Genomic DNA, 11,477 nt, shown 5'->3' on the forward strand with positions numbered 1-11,477 from the left:
ATTTTTCATTAATAGCCCATTATGTTGCTCTGCTATAAGAAGATGTGAGATAAGTTCAGAATACTTTTTAAATCCCATCTCTCGATATTGCTGCTGCAGGAGCATATTCGAGGCATGAAAAGTGGTGAAAGTTTTCTCCAACATATCATGATCAGTAATATTATCACCACATAATTTCAATTGGGAAATAATTCTGAACATAGCAGAATTATACTCACTGATAGATTTAAAATCTTGTAGCCTTAGAGGAGTCCAATCATAACGTGCCTGTGGAAGAACGACCATCTTCAGGTGGTCATATCTATCTTTCAAATTATTTCACAGTATGACTGGATCTTTAATAGTGAGATATTCCATTTTCAGGCCCTCATCAAGGTGATGACGTAGGAATATCATTGCTTTGACACGGTCTTGGTTTGATGCCTAATTTTTATCCTTGATGGTGTCTGCCAGACCCATCACATCAAGATGAATTTCAGCATCAAGTACCCAAGACATGTAGCTTTTGCCCGATATATCCAGGGCTACAAATTCAAGTTTAGAAAGATTTGACATTATTTAGGAAAAGAAAGTTCTTACCTCTAATACTTTCAAAGTATTTGTTCGAGATGTCAGAGTCTCGTGCTGATAACGTGTTATAAAATAAAGACTGTAAAGTAAAGACAAGTATAGAGAGAAACTGTTATATTATTCGAATTCAAACTGATGTACATAATGAACTGAAATCTCTTCTATTTATAGAAGAAAGGAAGCTGTTGTGTAAGCTGCTACTATACCAGATATGGATAATCTTCTACTGAGAGCAATGTTTATCCATAACGGAGTACTGAAAGGATAAGCTTATTATACCCGATATGGATAATCTTCTACCGGGGGTAATGTTTATCCATAACTGGGTACTGAAAGGATAAGCTTATTATACCTGGTATGGATAATCTTCTATCGGGGGTAACGTTTATCCATAACTGGGTACTGAAAGGATAAGCTTATTATACCAAGTATGGATAATCTTCTATCGGGGGTAATATTTATCTATAACCGGGTACCGAAGTGATAAGCTTCTTCAGGAAGCTTATTTCCAATAGAGTATTAAATAGATAAACATATTTACGGTGGAGTCTCATATGGATAAGCTTCTTCAAGAAGCTTATTTACAACGGAGTACTAAATGAACATCCATAATATAATATATTTATAACAGAAAAGACCCCTAAAACTACTTAAAAGTTTCCCCCCTTCCCGCGAAGAGTCAAAGAGAATATCGAGCGAAAAACTTTTACTAACGACCTTTTTAATCGCCACGTAACCTATTTATGGTGACTAGGTCGCCACCAATTGCTATCTGTTTCCTTTTTCTTTTAAAAAAGGAAATGAAATAAACCAAAAAAGCCCCCAATTTCCATAAACAGCTCGTCGTCACCACAGACTCCAGCGAAGGCTTCTCAAAGCCAAAACTACCAAATCAGACTTGGAAGGTTGCTTTCTCTCAATTCTCTGGGCTTAAAAGGTGTGTATTAAGCATCAACTACAGCCAAGTATTTTAAGAAGTTAGCTTTTTCATTCATTTAATTTCGTCTTATTATTATATTCTTCTACTATGTACAAATTTTCACCAGTTTCTTCCGATACTTATTTCGAATTGGGCTTCTCGAGCTATAAATCCAGCCTAGCACTGTTATTTTATGCCAAAACCTGCTGAGGGTTGGTTGCTTCTGAAACCCTAACCCTTATTTGGAGGGCTGTTATTTGATCTCAAATTCTCAATAGTAAACTTTTAATTTAACAATGAGAATATTTTTAAACTGATGAAATACAAAAAACAAAAAAAAGAGAGGAAGTTTTGGGACTTATAATATGAGTGAAGGCTTATAGAGATGACTTGTAAAAGAAGAAGGACGGGACCAAGGAAGAGCTCAGTGATCAGATGACTACAATGGGACCTCGAATTTGTGTTCATTTGATCTGCAAAAGATCATTTGAAGACTGTTATTAATTGAACAAAAATTAATCTTGTTGCAGTTTGACGAGTGATAATATAAGTCAGTTAAGCAGAATAATAACAGAGAACTAGTAAACAATTTCAATAAGAAGCATTAACCTGATAACAGTAAGTCCGTACTCTGAAGAAGATTTCAGAAACCGATATTATGTCTCAATTTTGTTTACTCTTTTGTCTAACGTGTCTCATTCAACTGTCTCCTTTACAAAGGCTTTAGAGATTCTCAAAGAAGTTCAGCCAAATAACAGAGAAACTTGAGCCTGAGTGAACAATTTGCTGGAATCTCTTGGAAGGACTTTGGCCTCAGTGCAAATACTTTTCCGCTTTCAATTTCCAAAAATGTATTGGGTTATAAGTTTCTTGCAGTTAACTTTTTCTGCTATGAATATTCTGAAGTACTTAGCTTTTGCTTTCCAATTTTTTTCGCCTTATTGTTTTCGATGGCTGATTATTGAGTTCTTAGTTGTAATGCACTTCAAGCATTCTAGGGCTCCACATCTCATTAATTTGTATTTTTATGGTTTCAATAGTATATCCACATTTTGAATGTTTTTTTTCCCTTTTATGCGGTGTTGTAGGAAATGACAGGATATGCCCGAGGTAGAGGTCGGCGAGGTGGAAAGGGCCGTGGATGTGGTAATGTTGAAGGAATAAGTGATAATTTTCCAGTGGTGTCATCTGTAGATATTAATCCATCACAGAGACCTACGCTTGATCAAGCATCTCAGCCACAAGCACAACCAATAGGGATTCCTGAAGCAAGTATTTCATTGTTTTTTTGGCCTTACTGTTTTTGATGTCTGATTATTGGGTTCTTAGTATAAGGCACATCAAGTGTCCTTGGGCTCCACGTCTCATTATTTTATGTTTCCCAAAATTTGAATTTTTATTTATACATTTTATGCGATGTTGCAGGAAATGATAGGATTTGCACGAGGTAGAGGCCGGCGAGATAGAAAGAGCCGTGGACGTGGTAATGTTAAAGGAATACGTGAACTACCACAGGGACCTACGATTGATCAAGCATCTCAACCACAAGCACAGCCAACAAGGATTCCTGAAGCAAGTCAGTGGACTTCTCTAGAATTGAGGAGCCCTGAAACAAGTCAAAGACCGTCTTCAGGGTCAGAATTCTCAAGGAATCTGGAAGGGAGTGTACATCCTTCTTCAGAAAATTTAAATAGCGGTGCAGGTTAGTTTTTTGCATTTCAATACTTCCAAGTGGTCTCTTTCCCTCTTACTTTATTTGCTTTATAGAATTACTTTTACAATTTTTAACCTGTTTTGTTCATTCGTTTTTTAGAAACTGATTTCTGTAGCTGGATTCTAGTATCCTATTGTTGGCTCGACGCCACTGTCCTATTTTCTAGGGTGTATTATGCATTTCTACTGTTGTTCAGTTTCTAATAATCTGTTTTAATGAGATGATGATGTCTTCTTTCTTTTCTTTTCAATGAAAATCTTCAAGGCTGTATAATGTAATAAATAATAATGTACAGAGATTATTACACTCTTAATCCTATTTACTTAAACTGTACCTATGTAAGTGTTCCATGGACTTCAGATCTAGCTTCTTATGTATAAGTTTTCTTCATCATCATCTTGCATGGCCTCTATAATTGGCATGGCTGTTCCGGCATGAAACAACCTTTGAATATCTGTCATGGCAATGCAGTAAACACATTAATAGATGCAACAAAATCTGCAGTGGGATGGTCAGGCCCAGACCAGACAACATCGGGATTCTGCCAAACTACCGCATCCAAAATTTATGTAGAGAAATTGACTATTGCTGCTGGGCAAAACCATGGAGCTAACTACCAAAACTTGAGTGCAATAATATTGGTAGTTACAAAAAGATAGACTTGTTAGCTATACAGTTGGGTGGTAACAGAAGCCTGGCTAATTGAACTACTGAAAGACCTATTTGAAATTATTGCAAAAAATTAAGGTATCTTAATCTTTGCCAAATAGCCATCAAATAAAATTTGTTCCTTCTTTGGTTGTCCATCTATATATTAGCTTCAAACTTAGCAGTCACATAATGACAAAAAAGTTAGCAGTATCTTATCTGAAATTTGTGCTTCTTGATGCTGTAATCTACTCATGTGGTGTGCTGGCATAAAACTTAATTTTTCTGTAATAAGCAAGTTTTTTCTTGGTGTCTGTTGTCAACAGAATGAGCTATATACCAGTTCAATAGCAGGGACAACCATAATAGGAGGAACTATATTTTTGAGTCATTTTGCTGAAACTGTTGATACTTTATTTGTTAAACTAAAGGATATCTGGATATATCATCACAGCTTACACGAACCACCTTCTCTGGAAAGTACCCTCAAGATCTCTTATAAATCTTGCCAGCCATATCTCTGTTGGATTGCTTTGGAATTATTCTGAAAGGTGTTCATATATGTTTTCCCTTTCTCAGCTGGTAAAGCTATTGGCTTATGACCAGTTCCAGATGCAGGCTGCTGCGGTGGGGGAAAAAGTATCATTTAGTTTAGCTTAGACAGAAAAAACTTCAAATTTTTTAATCGGTATCAGCTGGTTTCTGTTTTTCTTTTGTAATCTGTATAATATATCTCTTGCTGTAAAGTTTTCTAATTGTCCTATATTTCTTGCTTCGCAGTTTCTTTCAGCAATACTAAGAAAGGCAGGGGAAAATATAGATCCATACACGTGGATATGAAAACTCAGTGTGGTAGCAAAATCACAGTTTACATTCCGGATGACATCGATAGAGCTGTGGGTCCTGGGGCTAGGGATATTGTTAATTATTGTGGCTTGATCATGAGGAGCACTATCTCGTTCAGAGATGGTGAGTGGGCAAAAATTTTTGCAAAGCATGGACAAACTATGTGGCTGAAGGTTCAGGTAATATGTTACTAATTTACTATCAATATTTGATTCTATAAATCATGCATTATTTATGTTGTTAGGATAACAATTCTAACTTTCTTTATGCTGGTTTATTTATAAAATTACATTACCTCTCAAAAAGAAAGTTATAACTTCACATACATGTTTCAGGAGAAATTTGAAGTTGGTGGCGGTAGGGGAGAGCATGTGTTGCAAGGTTTTGTAGCCAGCACTATGCAAAGGCTTTTTAGAACGTGGAAGACTCGGTTGCATGCTGAATACTTACGTTATAATACTGATGAGGAGAGACTGTCCCATCCACCAAAAGATGTTATGCCTGAGGATTGGGAATTTCTGGTACAATATTTTGGAAGTCCGACATTCAAGGTAGCTTGATAAAAGAATGTTTGGTATATTATCATTTGGATGTTGGTCTCTTAATCTATTGACTGAATTGCAGGCTGTAAGCGAGAGAAACAAAACAAACAGGAAAAAGCAAACAACTAAGCATTCATGTGGCTCAAAGTCTTTTGCAGAAGTAGAGGAATCTACGGTGAAAATGCATTTATTTTAACAATCATACACTTCTTTGTTATTTATTTATGCCGTATTATGTGCTCACATGTGTTTTCCTCTACTGAAATATATTGTAGAGGGATCCTCTTACTGGAGAAAAGGCACCGCCAGATCGTGTCTGGGAGCTCCAACATACGCGTAAGAATGATAAAGGAGAACTGCTGTGGTCAGATCCACGATCTCAACAAATTTATGTAATTTCCGAAAATCATTGGCTTATTAATTTTATATATTTATTATTATATGTTAATTATAAATGGTCATGCATAATTGCAGGACCAGATCCAGGAACTTGTGGGTCAGCAAGAATATGAAGAAAACGAGAGTCCAATGAATGGAGATGAGATTTTAGCCATTGTACTTGGCGAGAGAACAGGCTATGTTCGTGGAAAAGGTTATGGAAAACAGCCTCTCAAAAAGAGCCGCATGCAACAGGGAGACTTAGGGTCTAGCCTGTCTTCTGCAATAGAAAGTGTGCGTTATGAGATGCAAGCTGACATGGAGCGAAAGTTGCAAGAAGAACGTGAACAAATGCGAGCTGAAATGGACAAAAGGTTTCAAGAGCAGATGGAAGAGGAGCGTAGACAAATGCGATTAGAAATGGACAAAAGGATCCAAGATAAGATGGAGATGGCTGCTCTAATTGTCAGAATGCAACAGGTATTGTTCTTTTTCTGCCTTGCTGCCTGATCATTATTTTAATGAGATTGAGTCTCTTAACGTGATCTTTTGAGCTCCCACTCCTTTTTCTATTCACAATCTTCACTTCAATGCATTGCTGTGTGCCCTAAGTAACTGTTACATATTAATTAACAGCTAATGGCGTGAGACATGATATTGCAGAAAAAGGAGTTTTAGTGTCCAATTGGCAACTTAGTCATACTTTCCTGCCATTAAAAACCGCATAAAAGACTCTTGCTTGTACTAAAGTCAATTTATGGGCTGCTATATGTCGTGAGACAAATCTGATTTCAGAAAAAATTATGGCTTGTAAAGTATGGTTAGAAACAAGAACACGCATCTGTGACTCATGGATTGGAAACACCACTGATCTTGGTGTATGCCAGGTTGCCAGTATGAAATATAAGAGCTATTGGGAACTCATGGTTTGGGAACGCCATTAATCTTGGTGTATGCCAGGTTGCCAGTATGAAATATAAGAGCTATTGGGAACGCATGGTTTGGGAACGCCATTAATCTTGGTGTATCCCAGGTTGCCAGTATTAATCTGGGCTGGAACTTCTATCGTCGGTCCAGTAGTTGCCAATCTAGTTTGCTGATTAGCCCTTCCAATATGTTTTCTCTTTCTTTCTGTTTTTTTTTTTTTTCAAATTTTCTTTTTCTATGTTAAACAATGAACACAAATGATCACTTCTGAAATAGGGAAGATCGTTGATTTCTTTTTAGTTTTTGCAATCAATAAACTAAAGAGTATTAATCAGGAGCAAGCAGCAAAATATGGTAGTACCATACACTTGAACGAGTTGCATTTTAGTAATTCAGTTGTTAAGCTACACTTACGGCTAAAAAAGAGGTTATAACTGGTTAGTTGTTTAGATGCATGAAGTTTGAAGTCTTACCACATTCCAACACTAGCAGAACTTACCACATTGCCTGCATGGTTTATATGGTTTCCGAACATTGTATAATTGACGTGCATCAAGACAAACGGCATTTACCTGAGATGCTTTGGTTGTTGAGCAGATCTCACTGTCAAATGATCTGTATAAATGGAAAAGTTTTTTTTGAAAAACAAGTTCATAATAACTGTTTATTTAATTAGGTAGAATGTGCAATAAGTTATTAAAAAGACGAAAAAGGAAAAAGCATAGAGGTCAACTATGATGTTGAATATAAAAGGTATTGACATTGAAAATGGTGACAGACCCCTAAATATTGCGAAGGCAGGCATACTAAACACATATTCTAGAAAATGTAATACAACTGGGGGTGTCAATTTTTGAATAGAAAGAGAAAACTTTAAGAGGAAATGTTCTTGGTGGCTGCTTTTTATTTACAGAAAATAACTAAAAAAACAACACATGTTCCTGTAAAAGACGCTGACTTAATTTTCTACTCTGAGGACCTTGTGAGGTAGCCCAATCCAAGACCATACGCGTATCCTAAGGACAAGTAAGTTACACCAATGATATAGCAAGTCAACGCGGCTTCTTATGTGGTCTCTCATACCTGACCCCTCACTTTACCTAGAACAAGAAGCATACCACCAGAGCAAAGTGCAATTTGATTTTTCTATTTCTCAACGGCAGCTGGACAAACACTGGAGCTGATTTGATTGGATTTAGAGGAGGGTAGGAAGGGTTGTAGTCATATAAATTCTTCAGGTCTACATATGTGGTATTAACTAACTCCAGCCATGATGACCTTATTCTGGAATGCTTGCTACCTGGGATCATGATGCCAATGTAAATAGGACCTATGCTTCCAAACATTGATGTTTTAGTAGAAGCATCACTTTTTTGTAGCTTGTTGCCTCTTGGATATTCTGTCTGTTGGAGACAGTTCTAAGCTTTGAGTCAGGTATTTATCTATTTGAACGCTCTTGTTTACTCCACTTACCCCTGGAAATATTATAGAAAAGTCTGGTCATGTCTGATTGAGGTTAATGTGGTATTTTGGCTTGGCCACTTGCTGGGCACTCTGTAGAATTTTTAAACTTAAATCTTTGAATGCATTATTCTTTAAGCTTCTGAAATTGTGCTTTGAGTAGTTGATTTGCACACCTTAGCATCGAATCATATAAAAATGAACAGAAAATTGTAAATACAATAAGATTTGTTATGTTATGTCTTCAGAGGATTTTCTGAAAGTTGATCTTGTAATTCTGTGGAGCTAATAACTAGCCATATTTTCATCAAGTTCATCTTGCTTCGAAGTCTCACTGCATTGAGCAGTAACCTGCATTTAGTAAGTTCAAGTTGTTTGTTATTGTAATTATCAAAGTTATTTTTTGCTCTTTTCTCTAATGGCAGGGTCAAGGTTCTTCAACTGCCCGTGTTATCCAAAGGAAAAAGCAAAAAAGCACGGGAGCCAGTTGGGGCGTTAAGCGCAAGCGTTAGTAAAGCATGGATGTTTTGTGAACAAATGCTCTTATTGCTAGATCTCTTTTGTTTCCTTTTTGTTGGCGTAATTTTTCCCATGTAAATTCCCCTGAGCAATTTTTGGATTTTGTCGGCTCCTTGTATCTACCTTAGCAAAACTTGTATCGGAGCTGAAACTATCTTTATGTAGTGATCATCTTTTGTTCTTTTTGCATGTGCTTGATGCCATTAATGAAAGTACGTACTTCATCATTTTGTTATGAACACGTGCAGTTTAAGGAAATATAAAAAATATATATGTAATTCAAGAGTAATATCTATAAACTCAAACAACAATTAGATAGACAACAAATTCTTGAAAGATATGTGAAATATTTATTGTTTAGTGTAGAGTCTATGGACAATGAGATGCATGCCTTAGTGACTTGGTGCAAAGTGTGGTTTAAGCGACATGTAGCGTACAACTTATTTTCCACATGGATTCAGGGGATGTCTTTGTTCCCCTCATTGAGACGTTTAAGCGAGAGGCATTGGCCTAACTTCGATGTTAGATGGAGTATTACTTATTCAGGATACTGAATGTTGTTCAGGTAGCAAAGTTTAAGCATTGCCTAGACTTTGTTTCCAGAAAGTTAACTTCTAAAAGCAAAATTGAAATGGTCGCAGCCAGAAAGTTACTAACTTTTAATTTTCTTTACTTTAAGAAGGAAGAAATAATCTAGGTGACAGTCAAAACTAATAATGTTAAACATATACTCCTATATTTAGGAGCAACTTTTTTTTAAATATCCCCCCAAAAAATAGTTGCTCCAAAATGTAGAACGTAGGGGTCAATACTCAACTTGCTATAGTAGCACAAGCTGATCCAATTAAAGTCCAAAGTCTATGTTCTATCTTTGACTTTTTTATCACTCAATTTGCTAACGATATTTCAAATGTCCAAATCTGTAAGCACGAAGAGTCATTAGTCAACTCATTATTGATTATACCCCGTAAAATTTTCCACAAGTGTAAATTCCTTGAACCCCTCCCCAGACCCCACTTATGGGATTATATGGGATTATACTGGGTCGTTGTTGTTGTTGTAAATTCCTTGAACCTCAATATTTGACTTTCATGTCACCAACTTGCCAGGATTTCTATATTTAACATGCTATGTATATCACTTACAGAATACTTAAAACCACACTAGTACTAAGTGTTTAACGAATAAGCAAAAAATAAAATAAAAAATGAAGCATTTCAGCCACCCCCATGCCTTAGAATTCTGTGAAGTTGAAGAAACAAATGAGATAATCTGTTCAGGTTGTGAGAATAAACTTTCTGGCACTTCTTACAAATGCACCAAACCTAATTGTGAATTCACCCTGCACAAATCATGCTTCGAATTACCAAGAAAAATTCAACACAATTCCCATCCTATTCACCCTCTTACTCTATACCCTAGTCTACCCGAACGAGACTCAATTTATTTTGGTTGCAATGCATGCGGTGAAGAACCAAAAGCCTTTGTTTACGAATGCCTCGATTGCAACTTTAGTCTCCATGCTAATTGTGCTATCTCTTGGCCAGAAAATGTGACTCGTGAAGATCACCAACACTCTCTTACACTCCAATATCAATGGCCATTTCCTATTGATGATTATGTGCATCTCTTTTGCAAGGTGTGCGACGGACTTTGCAATGACAGCCGTTGGCTTTATTATTGTGCCGAGTGTAAATTTAGCACACACTTGAAATGTGCGACTGTTAAAAGAGAAGATGGTTTGAGCCTTGAGAACGAAGAAGAAGAAGAGGAAGAGAATATGACTAATGAGCAAAGATTGATGATGGCAACAATCAAAGCTCAAGGACAACAGGCAAGGCTTAACTTTCAAGCTCACATGGCCTATATGAACGCCCAAGCTATAACCAATATGTGGCGTAGCTCTCATTGTTATTAATGGCTCACTACAGACCTACTTTAGTGACCGAAAATAATCGGTAGCTAATTTCAACGAAATAGCAACGGATTTATGGTCATAGGTCACAAACTTAAATAAAAGCTCTTTTCTTACTAGAGAAGAGAGTCTCTGTGTGTTATGATTGTTATGTATCGTTTCATAATGTATTGTACTCTATTGTATCGTTTTAATGTATACTATATTTGGATAGATTGTATTATTTGCCGTCATGATTTCATGATGTCGCACCAACAATATGAAGAATAAAATTGCAATATTATAATAAAGAAAAAGTAAGAGTACGAGGTAATATTATTATATAAAAAGGTAGGGTAGAAGATATAATAGGATTATTTAATAGTAAAAAAAGCAAGATGAGAGAAAAAAATAAGCTAGCAACATAACCACATCAAATTGATCGATTCATAAGGTGGAACTTTTTGTCATTACATAATGACGGATATAATAATACAATACAATAAAAAGTAAGTGACAATCGAAACAAATATTATATTTAAATTACAATACGATACAATACGACAGGTAACAACCAAATCATCTACTAGCTGTTAAAGTTAATTACAAGCTGGTTGATTGTTTCGAGAGGTGTACATCCCTCAATGTGTTATGTTTCTTCGAAAACTCCGTGCTGTTGTTTTCATTGGTTTTCCATTTGAGTTTTGTATTTTAATTTTCACAATAAAAGAGTAAACTCTTGTTAATTTGTTTCGCTCGAAGTGGAATTTTGACCATTATGCTCAACTATAATTTAGCAGGCACTACAAGAAAAAACCCAACCAATACCATTCACCACATATACCTACGTGTGAAACTGTCATCTCATGCTCCTTCCTACTTTTTTCCCTTCATATTATGTTCATGGTCCACTCTCCCCTTCGAGAACAAAAAATGATATAATTAAATTAAAGAAAAATGTAAAATGACACGTACAATGTAAAATTGGTAGCTAGGTCTAAGGCTGAGTGATCGGTTTGCAAGTTAGGAATGATATAAATGATTACTATATAATTCTGT

At 36.0% G+C, this 11,477-nt stretch overlaps 2 protein-coding genes across 3 annotated transcripts; both read left to right on the forward strand.

Annotated features, from left to right (window-relative positions):
- Positions 1 to 1,339: 1,339 nt before the first annotated feature.
- On the forward strand, positions 1,340 to 8,757 carry LOC107805844 (uncharacterized). 2 transcript variants are annotated; one of them, XM_016629940.2, is made up of 9 exons: positions 1,340 to 1,507; positions 2,578 to 2,761; positions 2,915 to 3,191; positions 4,632 to 4,876; positions 5,033 to 5,248; positions 5,322 to 5,414; positions 5,515 to 5,631; positions 5,714 to 6,097; positions 8,431 to 8,757. In XM_016629940.2, the coding sequence occupies exons 3-9, from the start codon at positions 2,918 to 2,920 to the stop codon at positions 8,515 to 8,517; spliced, it is 1,416 nt and encodes a 471-aa protein (XP_016485426.1). In that variant the 5' UTR covers positions 1,340 to 1,507; positions 2,578 to 2,761; positions 2,915 to 2,917; the 3' UTR covers positions 8,518 to 8,757. The 2 variants fall into 2 exon arrangements, with proteins under 2 accessions (XP_016485426.1, XP_016485425.1); XM_016629939.2 differs by having other exon boundaries at positions 1,341 to 1,507; positions 2,578 to 2,757.
- Positions 8,758 to 9,731: 974 nt separating this feature from the next.
- LOC107805843 (protein VACUOLELESS GAMETOPHYTES-like) lies at positions 9,732 to 10,442 on the forward strand. The gene has a single exon (XM_016629938.2). The coding sequence runs from the start codon at positions 9,732 to 9,734 to the stop codon at positions 10,440 to 10,442; it is 711 nt and encodes a 236-aa protein (XP_016485424.1).
- Positions 10,443 to 11,477: the final 1,035 nt, after the last annotated feature.

Source organism: Nicotiana tabacum, chromosome 7, assembly GCF_000715075.1.
Source record: "Nicotiana tabacum cultivar K326 chromosome 7, ASM71507v2, whole genome shotgun sequence".
Taxonomy (NCBI): domain Eukaryota; kingdom Viridiplantae; phylum Streptophyta; class Magnoliopsida; order Solanales; family Solanaceae; genus Nicotiana; species Nicotiana tabacum.

What these genes read in the sequence shown, in the direction of transcription:
- LOC107805844 (XM_016629939.2), top strand. Translation starts at nt 2,581, where the DNA reads ATGACAGGATATGCCCGAGGTAGAGGTCGGCGAGGTGGAAAGGGCCGT. An exon ending in AACCAATAGGGATTCCTGAA is followed by an intron (nt 2,758 to 2,914) that starts GCAAGTATTTCA and finishes GCGATGTTGCAG; the next exon opens with GAAATGATAGGATTTGCACG. An exon ending in TTGGAAGTCCGACATTCAAG is followed by an intron (nt 5,249 to 5,321) that starts GTAGCTTGATAA and finishes ACTGAATTGCAG; the next exon opens with GCTGTAAGCGAGAGAAACAA.
- LOC107805843 (XM_016629938.2), top strand. Translation starts at nt 9,732, where the DNA reads ATGAAGCATTTCAGCCACCCCCATGCCTTAGAATTCTGTGAAGTTGAA.